General features: G+C 41.7%; 3 protein-coding genes across 4 annotated transcripts; all 3 read right to left on the bottom strand.

The window, feature by feature from the left end:
- Positions 1-498: 498 nt before the first annotated feature.
- On the bottom strand, positions 499-1812 carry LOC130202619 (gamma-crystallin M2-like). The gene is made up of 3 exons (XM_056428308.1): positions 1809-1812; positions 899-1167; positions 499-771 (listed from the first exon to the last, which is right to left on the bottom strand). Exons 1-3 carry the CDS (start codon positions 1810-1812, stop codon positions 499-501), a joined length of 546 nt encoding a protein of 181 aa, XP_056284283.1.
- A 6494-nt stretch (positions 1813-8306) lies between these two features.
- On the bottom strand, positions 8307-11246 carry LOC130202615 (uncharacterized protein C2orf80-like). Its single transcript, XM_056428297.1, has 8 exons — positions 11206-11246; positions 11025-11106; positions 10566-10648; positions 10031-10127; positions 9250-9327; positions 9074-9161; positions 8825-8940; positions 8307-8432 (listed from the first exon to the last, which is right to left on the bottom strand). The coding sequence occupies exons 1-8, from the start codon at positions 11244-11246 to the stop codon at positions 8364-8366; spliced, it is 654 nt and encodes a 217-aa protein (XP_056284272.1). The 3' UTR covers positions 8307-8363.
- Positions 11247-12135: 889 nt separating this feature from the next.
- sgo2 (shugoshin 2) lies at positions 12136-18357 on the bottom strand. 2 transcript variants are annotated; one of them, XM_056431931.1, is made up of 9 exons: positions 18246-18357; positions 17811-17957; positions 17481-17656; positions 16938-17012; positions 16168-16241; positions 15655-15788; positions 13563-15548; positions 12614-12728; positions 12136-12546 (listed from the first exon to the last, which is right to left on the bottom strand). In XM_056431931.1, exons 2-9 carry the CDS (start codon positions 17899-17901, stop codon positions 12387-12389), a joined length of 2811 nt encoding a protein of 936 aa, XP_056287906.1. In that variant the 5' UTR covers positions 17902-17957; positions 18246-18357; the 3' UTR covers positions 12136-12386. The 2 variants fall into 2 exon arrangements, with proteins under 2 accessions (XP_056287906.1, XP_056287914.1); XM_056431939.1 differs by having other exon boundaries at positions 12614-12683.
- Positions 18358-18543: the final 186 nt, after the last annotated feature.

The raw sequence follows: 18543 nt of genomic DNA, 5'->3' as shown, positions 1-18543 counted from the left end.
TTATTTCCACATTTTTTGATTACCAATAAAGTATGGGGCACTGCAATGTCTGCTAATTATGTAAGGATTTAAAATAGCATATAATATTGTGATATGATTTTATAATTAATATTAACAGTGAATATTACTTTTCAGGTTGTTGTTTTTATGCCACAGAAGAGTGTTGTCAATTTTGATGGGTAATTTATTTCCTTTTGAACTGGCTGCAGTACAGTTATGATGATTCACTCCTCTTGTTATCGTCAAGGAGAGAACACAATTCAAAAGAATGCCCTATTGTTCAGTCATCACAAAGTAAGAAAAAACATCTGCAAAATACACATTTAAAACTGTCGCCGGCCCTCTCATCGCCTTCACGAGGCTCCGTTTACGAACCCAGAACCACACTTTGACAAACCAATGAAAAACGTATTCACGAGGGTGGAGATTAAAAATGCAACATCTTTAATTAACAAAGTGTTTGATATTTACAAGCAAGGTTTCTTTTTCGCTCAATGACTAAAATTCGGCGACCCTCCTGAAGGAGCCGACGATGGCGCAGGTGGCGCCCCAGTCCCGGTACCTCCGGTACTCCCCGGGTTTCAGGAGGTACTGTCGGCCGCGGTAGTTGGGGTACTCGTAGAAGATCCAGAAGCCGCTGGCGACGTTGCTGGAGTAGACGTGGCGGTGGTGGAACCGGTCGGACACGCAGGGACAGTCGTCCATGAACTCCATCACGTGACCGCCGAAGTCGGGCTCCTCGTAGATGCGCAATTTGTAGGAGCCTCGATACTGCGGGGGGACCAAAGGAAAGTCTCGAAGACCTCAGAACTCTTCGTAAAAAACGATCTCAGGTTGTTAAAGCGCCAAAAAAAAACAACTGAAAGCAATTCGAAAGGCCTTTGCGCCGCGTTCTCACCGGCGGTATCATCCTGCTCGAGCGGATGTAGCTGCTGAAGCCCATCCACCTCTGGTACTCGGGGTACTCGCCCCTCTTCATGAAGTACTGGTGGCCCATGAAGTTGGGTCGCTCGTAGATCATGAAGCAGCCGCTCTCCACCCTGATGGAGTTGCAGCGGCTGAAGTACGAGTGCAGGTCCGTGCAGTCGTTGCCGCACTCGTAGCTCCGACCCAGGAAGTTCTCGTCCTCGTAAAAAATGATCTGCGCGAGAGGATTATATATATACACTACCGTTCAAAAGTTTGGGGTCATCCAGACAATTTTGTGTCTTCCATGAAAACTCACTTTTATTTATCAAATGAATTGAAAATTTAATAGAAAATATAGTCAAGACAATGACAAGGTTAGAAGTAATGATTAATATTTGAAGTATTAATTTTGTTCTTCAAACTTCAAGCTCAAAGGAAGGCCAGTTGTATAGCTTATATCACCAGCATAACTGTTTTCAGCTGTGCTAACATAATTGCACAAGGGTTTTCTAATCAGACATTAGTCTTCTAAGGTGATTAGCAAACACAATGTACCATTAGAACACTGGAGTGATAGTTGATGGAAATGGGCCTCTATACACCTATGGAGATATTTCATTAGAAACCAGACGTTTCCACCTAGAATAGTCATTTACCACATTAACAATGTATAGTGTGTATTTTTGATTAATGTTATCTTTATTGAAAAAACAGTGCTTTTCTTTGAAAAATAAAGACATTTCTAAGTGACCCCAAACTTTTGAACGGTAGTGTATATATGAAATAGAGAATAATAATTCGGCCCAACGTTAAACATACTGAGAGCAAATTGAAAAGCTTTGTGGTAAAATACACTGAATGTGAGCAGAGAGCGGGGAAAGAAGCAGTACGTACCTTACCCATGGTCTCCGTTGGAGAGCTTGCCCGTGTTTTCAGGGTTTTTATACCACCTCTTGTCAAACAAAAAGTATTGTTATTCAAATTCTCCCAGAGTTGTAATTAAAGGCTACCGGCACATGTTTACCTTTTACATTGAGTCAGAAGTATGGATTTGTATTTGGAAGAAAGAAGAAAAAAAAGGATATATAATAAACAGGTTTGGTGTTTTTTGACATGGAAAGGAAAAGACTAGTATGGTATCCACACGTCCAGCGGACAATGGCTGCAGAACAGTATGGAACCGCCCTTTTGCTTTAAATATGTTGCGTAACAAAGCAGGAAGCCATTCACTCTCTCATGGGCTCTACCTGAGCAACCCCACGGGATGCAAATAAGGAAGTGTACACCAGGCTGGACGATTTTTATTTTTTAAAATGTTCTATAAACTTATCTTTTACCTTGTGAACTAAGACCACATTTACACCCATATTATACAGCGTGTTTCTTCCATTATCTGACAGGTTTGACTACAATCCCCTTTATGTATCACAGGCGTGTTTGACTCCCCCTTTAATATTATAATATAACACTGTAAAATTAGTTTGCGCTCTTAATTTATATTCCAGATATAGCAATTAATGTATTTTATTTTCTGTCATTTGTGCTGACCATAAATTAGATGTATTGATTTTTTAACTGTGTATAATTATCTATAATTATTATTATCTATCCAAGGATTTTCTGTCGTAGTAAATCAACTATTTCCCAAATTTAGATCTCAGAAAACAATGATATTCAAAGCTCCTACATGTGTTTGTTGATAGTCATTCACAGCTAACGTACCAATTATAGTTAATTCGTACGATGTGCTTGAAGATGATGCTATTGACAAAATAAATTCTCACATTAGCTTCATTAGAGTCAACAGCATGTCAGTTTGACCTTTTCTCATTTGTAATTTAGACTCTCCACCACTGCCCTCTGGTGGCCATCCTCTGTATGTGTCCAGATAAACACACACACACACACACGTACACACACACACACACACACACACACACACACACAGCTTAAACAGAGTGGTTTAAACCTCTATTTTTAAGAACAATTATTCTTGTATTCATGTGTAAGATACTCCATAATCATACTTCCTTTAAAACAAATCTAAAAGGTGCATAACACATCATTTATTAATATAATTAATTCAGCATCGGCAGGGTACCCCCTCTTCTGAACAGCTTCCTTTTTGTTATTTTAAAGAGAACATAATAAGTTAAGATAATCCTTTATTAGTCCCACAGTGGAGTCTATATAATATATAATAATAATAATAATAATAATAATAATAATAATAATAATAATAGTATAATAATAAAAATAGTATAATAATAATAATATAATAGTCTATATAATAATAATTATATTAATACTACTGTGTTTTAAGATGTTCATGTTAGTTTGATTTTTCTGACCCAAATTGCTTTTGTTGTTGTCTGAGCCGGTTAGTTAAATAGTTAAATCAGTCCAAACCAAATATATTTATTCACAAGCACAGAGAAAACTACATCTGACCTCGGAGATCTTATCTTGACTTTAAGCGTCTCTCTGCTCCTGCAGACTTTAGTGGTGTGTTTATCAACTGCTGAGACGTCAGCTGTCCAATCAAGAGACAGTAAATACATAAACAGGAAGTCGTTAACGAGCTGAAGTAACTCCCAAAATACACGTTTGGAAAATGATGAGGTTCGGAATAAGAAGCTTGTAAGATGTGGCGTATTTCATTATATATTTTATTTTTGCTTGAAATTAAATGAAGAAGAAAAAACATTTCTAAAGTATAAAGTTGAAGGCAATGAAAATACTTGTGTAAAGTATGAGTAACCGTGCAGCCGGGTGGTTGGGTAACTGTTCGCAGGAGTAGTAAGTCTACACAGAAGCCCGCTGTGCACCAACCACTTCACGTTTCGAACCAGTTTTCCCTGCTCAGCGACACACCCGCTGAGGAACACACCCTGGTTATCGGGAGCTCTATAGTCAGGAACGTGACGTTAGCGAAGCCGCGGACCAGAGTCGTGTGCCTCCCGGGGGCCAGAGCGGGCGACGTGGAGTCTTGTTTGAAGCTGCTGGCTAAGGATAAGCGGAGATACAGTCAGATTGTAATACACGCCGGTGGTAATGACGCCCGAGCCCGTCGGTCGGAAGTCACTAAAATTAATGTGGAATCGGTGTGTGCTTATGCCAAGACGTTGTCGGACACCGTAATTTTCTCTGGCCCTCTCCCAAATTTGCAGACAGACGAATTGTATAGCCGAATGTCGTCTTTCAACCGCTGGCTGTCGAGGTGGTGCCCATCGAATAATGTGGGCTACGTAGACAACTGGAAGACTTTCTGGGGAAAGCCTGATCTGATGAGGAGAGACGGCATTCATCCCACGTTGGACGGAGCGCGTCTCATTTCTGCAAACATGACCAAGTTGATCACCGGACTTAATCCATGACAACCCAGGGTTCAGATCAGGAACCGGGAGCAGAGTTGTAGTTTAACACCCTTCTCTGCTCTTCCATTCGAGCAGTTACCCACCCTTGACTTTAGAGTAGAGACTGTGTCTGTCCCACGGCCACTTCAATTAAATAAATCAAAAGTAAGCAGAAGAGGAGTCATACACAATAACCTTATACAAGTTAACACCATTATTTCAGCAGTGCAACAAAACAGGTCTATTAAATGTGGTCTCCTAAATATTAGATCTCTGTCATCTAAAGCTGTGTTACTAAATGATTTAATATCAGATAATCACATTGATTTATGTTGCCTAACTGAAACCTGGCTGAGCCATGAAGAATATGTCTGCCTGAATGAATCGACTCCTCCAAGTCATATTAATACTCACATTCCTCGAGGCACCGGTCGAGGAGGTGGAGTAGCAGCCATCTTTGAATCGAGCCTATTCATAAATCCTAAACCTAAATTACACTACACCTCATTTGAAAGCCTTGTTCTTAGTCTTTCACATCCAACCTGGAAAACACTACAGCCAATTATATTTGTGATTCTGTACCGGCCACCAGGTCCATATTCAGAGTTTATATCTGAATTCTCAGAATTTATATCTAGTTTGGTTCTTAAAACTGATAAAGTTATTATTGTTGGAGATTTTAATATCCATGTGGATGTTGATAATGATTGCCTTAGTGCTGCATTCATCTCATTGTTGGACTCGATTGGCTTCTGTCAGAGAGTACAGAAACCCACTCACAGCTTTGGCCACACGCTTGATCTTGTTCTTACTTATGGCGTTGACGTTGAGCATTTGAACGTCTTCCCACAGAATCCTCTTCTGTCAGACCACAACCTCATAACTTTTGAATTTATACTACCGGAGTGTACTCCGTTAGTCAAAAGTTTCTACACCAGATGTCTAACTGACAGTGCTGTAGCTAAATTTAAAGAAGCGATTCCTTCTGTATTTGATTCGATACCACGTCTCAATATAACAGAGGACTCCTGGTCTAACTTTAGTCCGTCCCAGATTGATCATCTTGTTGACAGTGCCACAGGCTCTCTGAGAATGACACTGGACTCGATAGCCCTCTGAAGAAGAAGACAGTGAGGAAGAGGAGGTTTGCTCCTGGTATAACCCTCAGACCCGCAAACTGAAGCAACGTCACGAAAGCTTGAAAGCATATGGCTCAACTAATCTGGAAGAATCCCGCTTAGTTTGGCGAGATAGTCTTAAAACATATAAGAAGGCCCTCCGTAATGCCAGAGCAGCCTATTACTCATCAGTAATAGAAAAAAATAAGAACAACCCCAGGTTTCTCTTCAGCACTGTAGCCAGGCTGACAGAGAGTCACAGCTCTGTGGAGCCGAGCATTCCTATAGACCTCAGTGGTAATGACTTTATGAACTTCTTTAATGAAAAGATTTTAACTATTAGGGACAAGATTAATATTCTCTTGCCCTTAACCAGTGCCAATCTGTCCTCAAGTGGAATGGCCTTGGAAACCGCTGTATGCCCTGGTGTATATTTGGAGGCATTTTCTCCCATCAACCGTGACCAATTATCTTCAACGGTTTCTACTTTGAACACGTCTACCTGTCTCTTGGACCCCATCCCGACGAGGCTGCTTAAAGACGTTTTGCCTTTAATTGGCGGCTCTCTATTAGATATTATCAATGTGTCTCTGCTAACAGGCCACGTACCACACTCCTTCAAGGTGGCTGTTATTAAACCTCTCCTGAAGAAGCCCACTCTGGATCCAGAGGTGTTGGCTAACTACAGACCGATCTCTAACCTCCGTTCCTCTCTAAGATCCTGGAGGAAGTGGTCGCAAATCAGTTGTGCGACTTTCTACATCATAATAGTTTATTTGAGAAATTTCAATCAGGATTTAGAAAACACCACAGCACCGAGACGGCACTGGTGAAAATTACAAATGACCTCTTAATGGCAGCAGATAAAGGACTCCTCTCTGTCCTGGTCTTGTTAGACCTTAGTGCTGCATTCGACACCATTGACCATGACATCCTGTTACAGAGACTGGAGCAGTCGATTGGCATTTCAGGCACGGCACTAATTTGGTTTAAATCCTATTTATCAGATCGATCTCAGTTTGTATTTGTAAACGATGACGCCTCGATAACCACCAACGTTAATCACGGAGTTCCACAAGGTTCTGTGCTTGGACCAATTTTATTTACTTTATACATGCTTCCTTTGGGCAATATTATCAGGAAACACTCCAGAAACTTTCATTGTTATGCAGATGATACTCAACTATATTTATCGATAAAACCAGAGGAGAGCAACCAACTCGGTAAAATTCAAGCATGTCTTAAAGACATAAAAACATGGATGACCTGCAACTTCTTGATGTTAAACTCAGACAAAACCGAAGTAATTTTAATCGGCCCTGAGCACCTCAGAGATCAATTATCTGGTGATGTGGTTTCTGTAGACGGCATTGCCCTAGCATCCAACACCACTGTAAAGAATCTTGGCGTTATCTTTGATCGGGACTTATCCTTTAACTCCCACGTAAAGCAAATCTCAAGGACTGCATTCTTTCATCTACGTAATATTTCAAAAATCAGGCACATCTTGTCTCAAAAAGATGCAGAAAACTTGGTTCACGCGTTCGTTACCACGAGACTGGATTACTGCAACTCCTTATTATCAGGCTGCTCTAATAAATCTCTTAGGTCCCTCCAGTTGATCCAGAATGCTGCAGCTCGTGTTCTCACTAAAACTAAGAAAAGAGATCACATCACTCCTGCACTAGCTGCTCTGCACTGGCTCCCAGTAAAATCAAGAATCACTTTTAAAATTCTTCTCTTAACCTACAAAGCCTTGATTGGTGATGCACCATCATATCTTAAGGAGCTTGTAGTACCATATTGCCCCACTAGAGAGCTACGCTCACTAAATGCGGGACTACTTGTAGTTCCTAGAGTCTTAAAAAGTAGAATGGGAGCCAGAGCCTTTAGTTATCAAGCTCCTCTTTTATGGAACCAGCTTCACCTTCAGTCCGGGAGGCAGACAGTCACCTCGTTTAAGAGTAGACTGAAGACCTTCCTCTTTGACAGAGCTTATAGTTAGGGCTGAATCAGGTTCACCTGGTCCAGCCCCTTGATATGCTGCTATAGGCTTATAGCTGCCGGGGGACGTTTTAGGATGCACTGAGTACCTATCTCCTCTTTTTTCTCTCCTTAAGGATGAATTTTCATCTCTCAATCACACGTTACTAACTCTGCTTTCTCCCCGGAGTCCTTGACTTCACGTCTCATGGGGTCATCGGACCCTATGAGACGGCATAGATCTATCTGCTGATGGATCGTCTGGGTCGTGGAATTCCTGCTCCTGACTACGCCACTGTCCTGTTGAGACTCCGCCCACTGTTGAGGCTCCTCCTCCCCACCGCCATCTGCCTGATGGATCGTGGAGGTCTCCATCGTGGAATATGCCTACTATGAACTATTCATACACTCTGTCATATTCATTGAATGTATTTTAACTCTAAATCTGTCCTTCTGGTCACATGACATCTATTGTTCTGTCCATCCTGGAGAGGGATCCTCCTCTGTTTCTCTCCTGCAGGTTTCTTCCCTTTTTTTCCCCCTGAAGGGTTATTTGGGAGTTTTTCCTGGTCCGATGTGAGGTTTTGGGGCAGGGATGTCTATGTGTACAGATTGTAAAGCACTCCGAGACAAATTTGTAATTTGTGAAATTGGGCTATACAAATAAACTGAATTGAATTGAGTAGTTATTTATTAGTTTAGTTAAATGTTATTGACGTCATACTTTCTTGTGGCTTGAGGTATTCTGCGTTATTTAAAAATGTAAATATCAAACGGTTTCATGTGTTTTACTGATCACTCTCAGCATTATTATACTATCATTACATTAACCCTGACCAGCAACCAGCAACATTTGAAATGTCTTTTATTACAAAAAATTATTTTAGCAACTGCCTACAAATGCTGACAAAAATAAAATAAATAAATTATTAGACTCAAACACTTTGTTGTTGTTTTTGTCGCCGTGACGACGAAATCAAACTCCAGGAAGTCGACTTCAGTCGTGCAGCGACTCCAGCGAACCTTCATAGAGCCCAGACCTCCTCTCGCCATGATCACTGTTGTCCTGAGAGAGAGAGAGGTGGTAAGAGAAAGACATTGAGACAGATAGACATAGAGAGACAGAGAAAGACAGATAGAGAGACAGAGAGAGAGAGAAAGAGAGAGAGAGAGACAGAGAGTGGGTGTAAGAGAGTGAGACATATATTATATATATATATATATATATATATAGAAAGAGAGAGAGAGAGAGGGGGAGAGACAGACAGAGAGAGAGAGGGGGGGGAATGAGAGAGAGAGAGACATATAATATATATATATATATACATGTCCACCAGGGGGCAGTAGAGCTCTTTCACAGCATCGTGAAACCAGATCGTAGAGATCATTTTTCCAATTTCCTTTTTCCGGATGGACACAACCAGAAACAGACAAGCTGCATAAATCAGGCCGACTCACAGTGAGGAAGGAGTGAGACGAGGAGGAGGAGGAGGACGCCGAAGAGTTCCCCGACGCTCGCCCGGGCGTGGCGCTCACCTTCGTCCTCTCAGACAGCCACCGCTTCAACCTTTGACCTTTGGACAGATTGATTGTTTTTGACACAACTGTTGAAACTGTTTCTGTTGAAATGTTTGAATTCACGTCTCTTGTTCTACGTGAAGAGTTTGAATGTAACTGTCTCCAACACACACACACACACACACTCACTGAGCTTCTTGGAGTGCTGGACGGCCTTGTAGGAGCCGAGCATCGCAAACGGATGGTAGGACAGCGTGAAGGGATACACGATCGCGCCCTATAGGATAAATACAAAATAAATCACACTTCTATACCACCAAAACTATGAAATATAATATCATTTCATTTATTGTGCGTCTGTGGACCTTGGCTTGCTGGTCGGGGTACGAAGCAGCCGGTCGACACCTGTACAGAGCCAAGATCTCCTCCACTGGAAGGCTGCTCTGAAGCAGCAACAACAACAGCAGCACATATTAGTTCTCTGTTCTCATGTTGAAGGTTTCATCAGCAAGTAAAAGGAGTGTGTGTATTAAAGATGAAAGCAAACACAACTGGGTTTCACTGCCGTATAAATCACCTGAAACTAAGAATAGTGTTTCTCATTGGCTCAGAACGAGGTCTTCATACATATGGAGCGGGTTTCTACAGGAGCCCGGAGTGGACAAAGCACTGAAGAGAGCCTTTCATGTGTTGAATGATGTATGATATATATATATATATATATATATATAATATACAATATATATAATAATACATATAATATATATATCATAATTTATAATATAAAATATACAATATATTTAATATTATGTATATATTATATATATATCATTTACAATATACAATATATATAATATACAATATTATATATATGATATATATAATATATATATATATTATAATAAATAATATTGTATATATATAATATATATATATCATATAATATAAGATATACGATATATTTAATATTATATATATAATATTATATATATATAATAAAATGTACAATATTATATATATATATAATAAAATGTACAATATAATATATATATATATAAATAAACCTCACCTCTAGTTGCCACCAAACCCTACACACTGTCTCCTTTCATAAAGCTGCGTTTGTACATTAGTGACACGTCAACATACCATAATTATCCCGGCAAAGGACGACAGGATCATGGCCTCCCGCTCTAAGCGATCTGGATACTGGGCGCCTCCTGAGCTGCTGTGGTGGAGAGGGAAGCTTCATTTAATAATACAGAATATCACATATAAATAAAGTATGATATATTGTGAAAGATTATTACAGTGAGATTTTAAAAAAAATCTCCATTGATCTCTGGGAGGAAACACATAAACTAAGCCAGCAGACATTAGTCTCTGCACTGGGATGGCACTTATTGTGGTGCTTTTGTGGTTCGACTGAGTTGAGGAAGTGTTGCTTCCTGTGTTCTTGTTGTTCTTGGTTTGTACTCTAGGTTGAAATGCACTTATTGTAAGTCGCTTTGGATAAAAGCGTCTGCTAAATGACATGTAATGGAATGTAATGCATAACGACTACTTACTTTCACCTTTAGCTTTGAATGCAGGACTTTTCTACACTGAGGTACTCCTACTTTTACTTGAAAGATCTTTTACTGGTTTCTCCAACTCTTTAGTCTGTGAAACACGAGCAGCTCACATGAGGTCTCCGTCCAGCGCGTCTCGTGTCTCGTCTTTGTCCAACCACCACAGGGCAACTCGAACAGCCAGGTCATAGTGAGCCTGCAACCAATGACAGAGGAAAAATATATAAATAAATATAGATTTATTTACATAAATTAATATCTATAAAGATAAATATATATATATAGAGAGAAATAAATATATATATAAAGATAAATTTATATATTAATATATAACAATTTATATTTAAATTCATATAAATAAAAATATAATAATTATTAATATATATATTTATTAATATATAAATATATACATACATATAAACATATATAAATATTGATATGTATAAATAAATAGATAAAATGTATATATTAATATTCATATGTAAAAAATATACATATATAAATAAATATGTATATAAATATATAATTTTTTATTTAGTGACTTCTATCGACTGACGAGCGGTTAGTTTTACCAGCTCATCCAGCATTGTGGAGGTCCCCTTCCCCTTTGGGTCAAAAGATTTCTCTCGGAGTTTCTGCCCAATGTAATCGCCTCTGTTCCGATTAGAAGCATACAAAAAAGAAATGAGTTGGCTATTTCTTTATTTTTAAAATCAGCTTTTTAAATCCGCCGATCTCTTTTCACATCCTCACATCAGCGCCTCGACGTCTCTCCTCAGCTGCCTCGCCTCCATGTTGGGAAGGAGATGCTTTCACGTAGGACAACAAAACACATGGAAAAACATCCAAAACATCAAATCACATCTTAAATACGATACACGCTTTATCGCCAGGAAGACGACTAGAATGAGTGAAGCGGGTGTCGAGTGTAAATAATAAAAGTGTTTAACTCACTGCTGCGTCATCAGGCCGTGAACCCGACACCACGCTGGGCCGCCAGACTGCGAACGGCACACGTCTAGTCCACCTCGAGAAAAACACACACCGCCTTCACTGGAGCTCGAGGCAGCAAGAAACCAACCGGACAAAAAGGTTGAGACTTTGTTTTAATGTGCAGCCAAATTTAAAACTCACCACGCAGACGTGGTCGCCCGTGAAACCGGCCGACGGACCTTCAGTTCCCACGACGACGCAACATCTCCCTCAAGGTCACGCTGCCATGAAGAGGGGGGGGGGGCTTTCCGTTCCACACGAGCCCTGAAGAGGCTTCTCAGGTGAAGCGCCATGAATTGAATAATTTATGACCACCTGTCGATCTGTCAGTCCCATTACAGTAATGGGAAATAATAGACTAAGTGTTTTCACAGTAGTCGAGTCAACAAAAAAACAGAAAAATAAATTATATAAATTTAAAAAAGCAAACAAACAATTTACAATAAACCATGTTTAAAAAAATAAAAGATCAGCAATAAATGATTTTAAAGTTTTTTTGTTCAGCTCAAAAGCAAACCAACAATTTAAAATAAACAGTGTTAAAAAAAGATTATTAAATAAAAGATAAGCAGTAAATGATAAAACAATTTTTTTATTAAGCTTAAAAGCAAACCAACAATTTAAAATAAACAGTGTTAAAAAAAGATTATTAAATAAAAGATAAGCAGTAAATGATAAAACAATTTTTTTATTAAGCTTAAAAGCAAACCAACAATTTACAATAAAACATGTTTAAAAAAAAAAAAGATCAGCAGTAAATTATCCAAAAAAAATATTTTATTAAGCTTAAAAGCAAACGAACAATTTACGATAAACCATGTTTAAAAAAATAAAAATAAAAAATCAGCAGTAAATGATAAAAACATTTTTTTTTTTTCGTAAAAGCAAACCAACAATTTTTAATAAACAATGTAAAAAATATATATATATTAAATTAATGATCAGCAGTCGGCTAGAAAGTCCACCAGAACGGATCCTTCCAACTTTGGGTTAATCTTCTTCGGCATCGCCGGCTTCTTGATCTTCTTCTTCTTCTTGTCCTTGAACACGGGAGAACTCAGAAACTCGCTGTCGCTGAATTTATCTCCACGCCTCATTTTGCTGTTACAAAAAAATAAAATTAAAATAAATACAATTCATTCATTCCTTCCGGCCGCTGTGTGCTCACCTGTTGAGGGTGGGCTCCTTGTAACTGACGACACCTTTGCGCCTCCTGCTTCTCTGTCCCTCTTCTCTCCCTGGGGATCGGAGGGTGTTGGTGAGAAGCGTTAAGACTCGTCCGGCTGCAACGCAATCACAGTTTCTTTTTAGGAGAGGAACAATGTTTTCTTCATATCACGACAACACAAACGCTAGAAATAAACATTTCACAAAGCCAAACTGGTGAAACGATGCTTTGGCAGGTCGATTTGTTTTGTGTTTGTTGTTGTAATACTCATTCCAGCCACACGAGGAGCACGGCTCACACACACATGTGGAACAAGGATTTTTCCAAGAAACCAAATTTCCGTGAGCAAACATGATGTGAAATCTCGGTGTGAACGAGAATATACCTTTAATGATTTGATTAAAAGAATACGTCTTTACATAAATGTTTATTCTTTTAAATCAACATATGAATATTTAAAAAATGTCCATGACTTTTCCAAAACTTTTGGGATTTCATTTTTTAAAGGACTGCATATAACCATTTTTAAATTCCATGACCTTTCCAGGTTTACCATGACCGTACGAACCCTTAAGGAAGCAAATTAAAATATTGTGTAACCTATTGTGGCGAGAATTAATATTACAAAAACAATTATTATTATAATAATAATGACACTTAATTATAATTATAATAATAATAATGACACTTAATTATAATAATAATAATAATAATGACACTTAATAATAATAATGACACTTAATTATAATTATAATAATAATGACACTTAATTATAATTATAATTATTATTATAATAATGACACTTAATTATAATTATAATTATTATAATGACACTTAATTATAATTATTATAATGACACTTAATTATAATAATAATAATGACACTTAATTATAATAATAATAATAATAATAATACACGTTTTTTTAAAGGACAACAATGGAGAGCACACCTGGAGAGGCTTCGGCAGACTCCACGATCACCGCCGCCCTGCCCGTCGTCTCCCTCCCGGGGCTGGCGAGTAGCGAGCCCGCCTCGGTGTCGGCGACGCTGACGTCCGCGTCCAGCCACGGCGGCGTCTCGTCCGCCAGCAGGCGTCCCGGGTGCCGAAGCCACGCCTCCTCGCCGCGCGGCGCGGCGGACGTCCTCCTCGGGTCGAGCGGCAGAACGTCGCCTCGCGTCTCCCTCAGACGTCGGGTTCCCGTGGCCGCCGGCGGCCCGAGGTTCTTCCGATGGCGCTTCGGAGTCGGGGGCGTCCTCGACTTCGAGTCGCGGGAACGTTTAAAGATGTCGTCGTCGTCAACGGCGATGATGGAGCGGTAGTCCACCGCGTGGAAATCGTCCAGTTGCTTTTTGTTTTTGGGGAAGCCGTCGCCGCGCCCCTCCAGGCGACTCGCTTCATCCACGGATTGAACTCCGGCGTCGCTCCGGCTACTTTTCTTCTCCTCCTCCTGCTGAGCAGCTCTCGTCTTACGGGCGTGGCTCGCTTTCTGCCTCCTGGCTTTCTTGAGGGTCCGAAACTCCGCCCCCGAAGTCCAGTCTGGATCCGGCGGCGCCGCGTCCCGGTCACCGCCGAGACCCAAGTCCCCCCCAGGGTCCTCCGAGTCCAGAGCGGCCTGCGAAGGACGCTTACAGGAGCTCGGCGCCTCCTCGACGAGGGCTCCGGAACTCAGAGAGTTCGATTCTGAGTGTTTCGCCGCGTCCGCTGGCGGCTCTTCTTCTTCTTCTTCCTCCTCGCCGTTGGAAGAGTCCAGCTCTACTTTCGCCGTGGTTACTGAGGCGCTGTCCCTGGCCACCGAGACCAAAAATGTCCCCCTGCATCTCAATTTTGGACTCCCCCCAGACGCGGCCCTCGTCCGGCGCTGCGGTTTACGGCTCGCGCGCTTCGACTCCGGCGGCGTGATCTCGTCCGCCCAGAACGAGAACTCTTCGGCCGCTTCCTGGACTCTGCGCGCTTTGACTTCTCCGTCCACGTCGTCGTGGTCCCGGTCCCGTTTGGACCCGCCCGTCTCGCTTTCCCACGACAGCGGTGGAAGAGCGACAAACGTCCTCCGGGAGGCCGACGACGCGCTCCTGCCTTTCGTCGGGGGCCTCCTGAACGTGACTTTGGAGTCGGCCGCTTCCGCCGCGTCGCCGTCCTCGTCCTCTGGCGTCAACGTCGCACCTCTGCTGGATTTGGGGAATCTGATTTCAGGATCCGTGAAATAATCATCCAGGTCCAGCGTGGCACCGTCTCGGGACCCCGTCTTCGTCTTGGCGTTGTCGCGGGACGGAACTTTGTGCTTTGATGTTTTCAGATGCTTCACAGCTTCAGACTTCATCAGTTTGGGAATGGAAGAGGGAGCGACACTCCCACTCGGTTTCTTGGTGGGTTGAAGCTTAATGACCTCGGGGTCTCCAGTGTCATCCGACACACGACCGTCGGTGTGTAATAAAGAGCCGGTGGGAGCGTTCTGAACCTCAGTCCACCTGCAATCTGCAGAGTTCTTCACTTGAGGAAGTTCCGCGACACGTGACCCACCGGCTTGTTCCTCCTTCTTCTGCTTCTTGCTCTTCGGCCTGCCAGCGCAGACGGTTTTCCTGGCCTTGGTTTCCACAGTGACGATCTCAGCGGCTGAACTCAGAGTCATCTCCATGGAGGTGTTGAGGAGCACGGTCCTCTCCTGCCTGTCCCCGTGTTCCGGTTCAGTTTCCGCGGCCGAGCGACTCGGGGGGCCGGCGTCGTCGGGCGCCGGCGGCTCGGCTCGCGCGCTCGCGGCGGCGGAGGAGGAGCTCCGGCTGCTCGGAGGACAGTGGAGCGACTTCGTTTCTCCAGACTGAGAGAAGATCACCGACAGCCTCTCCACTTCCTCCCTCAGGCTGCTGGACGGACGGGACGCTCCGGCCTGGGGAGCTGCTGGGAAGTGGCTCGAATGACTTTCCATAATCTCCGTGTGATCTGTGAAGAATAAGTTATGGACGAGAAAAAATAAGACATATTTCCAGTAAGTTTTACGTAAAAAGGCAAATTATGGAGAGGCACCAACATCTCTAAAGTTCCCCACCAGTGAAGAGTTCAGTGGGTCTGATACCGGAGACATTTGCAGAGATGTTTTCTTCAGAAAAGTCCGCCGGTACTTTCGGTTCTGGGAACAACGGCGTCGCCGGTTCTGGCTGAGGAGGCAACGGCACTGGGACACTAGACAGGAAGAGACAGGAGCAGAGGTCATGTGATTTAACCCTCCTGTTACCTTTAGGGTCAATTTGACCCCATTCAATGTTTAATGTCGGTGTTCTTTGGGGTCAATTTGACCCCAGGCTGTTTTTCACTGTTTTCAAACATATAAGAAATATCAACTTTTTTATATATGTAAAGGGCTATTTAGGTAGTCAACAAACAAACATAAAGTACCTCACACTTAAACTTGGGAAACAATATTAATTGTAATCATTTTCTGGAGGTTTTAATTGCTGGGGTCAAATTGACCCCAAAGGTAAAATATGTTAGTAAATGTGAAGGTAACAGGAGGGTTAAAAGGAAAAGTGTTGGTATCAATCTGAATTCAGCATTTGCTCACGTTCCCACCGCGAGACATTCCTCGTGGACATCACCAGATGGCGTCTTGTTGTCCTCAGAGAGTTTCGGGACTTCCTGTTGGTAACACACTCACACATTATGTCTGGTATCGTTTGACATTTACAGTAATCATTCAGTTTTATAAGTGCGTCTGAATTTAGTCAAGATAGTCGTCTGACTTTTAAACCGCATGTTGAATAATTGACACAGGAAATAACGATGAAAAGGAGTTTCTCATATCATAAATAGAGCTTTATTTTAAACTAAATGAATGGAACAATTTGATTTCATTGGTTGAATTAAACCTTTTTAAAAGATTTTATATATTACCTAGTGTTCCTTATTCATCTTATTGTATTATTTCTTTATACCTTGTGTTTCGTTGTCGTGGCGTTCCGGCAAAGGAAGTTTTACTGTATGAAAAATTCTTGTTTTTAACTGCAAATGACAACAAGCGCTTTGACTCGACTCCAGACGTCTGCGATTATTACAGCCGCTGTTCGTCAGTATGGGCTTGCTTGCGATTGGCTTTGTTTGTTGTGCGTTTTCACTCCATAAACAATTTCTTCGGCTGTCCAAAGACTTCTATTGCAAAAGAGCTCTTGGAGAAATCCGGTTGAATAGAGTTACACGAACAAAACAGATAAATTCTCGCTTAGTTATCGTGTCTCGATGGGTCAAACGTACTTTCAGAATGTCATATATTGACATCAACCTAACGCTGTACTACGTGTGACTTAGATTGTCAAAACCTCTTCAGAGTTCACTTACACTGTCATGGAGCAGGTCAGCCGCCATCTCCAAGTGCTGCAGAGTGTCGTTATGAAGAGATTTAAAGATGAGGAGCTGTGACAGAAAAGACAACAACAACAAGATGAAATGCAGTCAACAGAAACAAACATCAAATCAAACCGCCCACTTGTTATGAATACCTGTATGGTAAGAAACGTATTATGACATTACATCTCACGTCATTTAGCAGACGCTTTCATCCAAAGCGACTTACAATAAGTGCATCAACCTAGAGTACAAACTAAGAACAACAAGAATACAGGAAGTAACATTTCTTCAACATAGTCGAACTACAAAAGTACCATAATAAGAACCATTTAAGTGCCACTGAAGTAATAATCTGTGTTTTACTCCAGATATAGTCGGAAAAGATGTGTTTTTAGTTTCCGGCGGAAGCTGTAGAGACTTCCTGCTGTCCTGATGTCAGCGGGGAGCTCGTTCCACCAGGACAGCAACCACGTACGCGTTCTGCAAAACAGGCGTCGGCCTTAACTGCTGTTGCGAGTGAAAAAACCAACCAACCAGTTTCCTATGCTTGTAATTCTTGGTGGCCAGATCGAAGCACAGAGCCTTCACTTGTTTCTGGAGGTGCACGACCTCCATCTGCAGCTGCTGGCTCCTCTCCTTCTGGGCCTGCAGGCCGAGAGCCAAGGCCTTGTTGTTGGTCTTCAGCGAGACCTTGAAGAAGGAGGAGGTGTCTGGCGTGGTCGTGGGAAGAGGAGACAACACATCGGAACGTCAATTCATCACGGTCTCGCAACCCTCGGGAAAGTGCCACGAAGCTTCCAGGATGATAGTTTAGTTTGTATGACATTGATTTGCCAGTGTGATCAAAAACAAGGGCCGACTCACTGAGATTCTTGTGTTTGATCTTGGAGGCTGTGACGTTCACTGAAGTCTGCTTGGACGACATCAATGTCGCCATTGCCGTCCAGGATAACATCGTTAACTCACTAAGTGATGGACATGTAGAGTTGCCCTGGAAATAAAATCGATCACCTGAAAGAAAACAAACGTTAGCTTATGTACACCAGCGATGTTGATTAAGCTAGTTTTAATGTGTGGACAGATTGGGCCGAGTCAAACATATTTAAGCAATAAGGTGCGAGAGGCAGAACTTTGTCCGCTATAAAGTATTATAATGCTGTTAAATAACGTTTATTTTTTTACAGTATTAACATTAATACTGCTGTATAACTGAAATTAATGCTAACCTAGCTAAATCACATAACAGACACACGTCTCAGTAAAAGCTAAACCAACTGTAACTAGACAAAAAAAACGTACCGTTATTGAACGTTAGCCAGCGGTGGGTAGATTTCCTCAAGCAAAAGTCCTTGTTGGCGACTTTAAATTAGTCCAATTTAGCTCACCATGATATTAAAAACCGGAAAATCGTCGTTTGAAACTCGGTCGTCCGATTATATTTTGAACCGAGACAAAAAAGTCCGCCGTGTCTTTGCGCATGCGCGTGTGGGTGCGTTATAGAAGCTGAGGGCCAATCACGGAGGTATGAAAAGAACCAAAGGAGCCAATCAGAAACAAGATGCCTCAAACAAACTGTCTTCTTCTTCTGGCAAAAAAA

The sequence above is a fragment of the Pseudoliparis swirei genome, chromosome 2 (assembly GCF_029220125.1).
Source record: "Pseudoliparis swirei isolate HS2019 ecotype Mariana Trench chromosome 2, NWPU_hadal_v1, whole genome shotgun sequence".
NCBI lineage: Eukaryota > Metazoa > Chordata > Actinopteri > Perciformes > Liparidae > Pseudoliparis > Pseudoliparis swirei.
The sequence above is the reverse complement of the archived record's forward strand: the minus strand, read 5'-3'. Positions and strand labels throughout refer to the sequence as shown.

Coding starts and splice junctions, on each gene's coding strand:
- LOC130202615 (XM_056428297.1), bottom strand. CDS start 11,246: ATGGAGGCGAGGCAGCTGAGGAGAGACGTCGAGGCGCTGAT. Junction 11,107..11,205: donor AGAGACGTCGAGGCGCTGAT/GTGAGGATGTGA, acceptor TAATCGGAACAG/AGGCGATTACATTGGGCAGA. Junction 10,128..10,565: donor GCGCTGGACGGAGACCTCAT/GTGAGCTGCTCG, acceptor TATTAAATGAAG/CTTCCCTCTCCACCACAGCA.
- LOC130202619 (XM_056428308.1), bottom strand. Junction 772..898: donor CGAGCAGGATGATACCGCCG/GTGAGAACGCGG, acceptor GTCCCCCCGCAG/TATCGAGGCTCCTACAAATT.
- sgo2 (XM_056431931.1), bottom strand. CDS start 17,901: ATGTTATCCTGGACGGCAATGGCGACATTGATGTCGTCCAAGCAGACT. Junction 17,013..17,480: donor ATTACAAGCATAGGAAACTG/GTTGGTTGGTTT, acceptor TTTCTGTCACAG/CTCCTCATCTTTAAATCTCT. Junction 16,242..16,937: donor CTGACCTGCTCCATGACAGT/GTAAGTGAACTC, acceptor TGTTACCAACAG/GAAGTCCCGAAACTCTCTGA.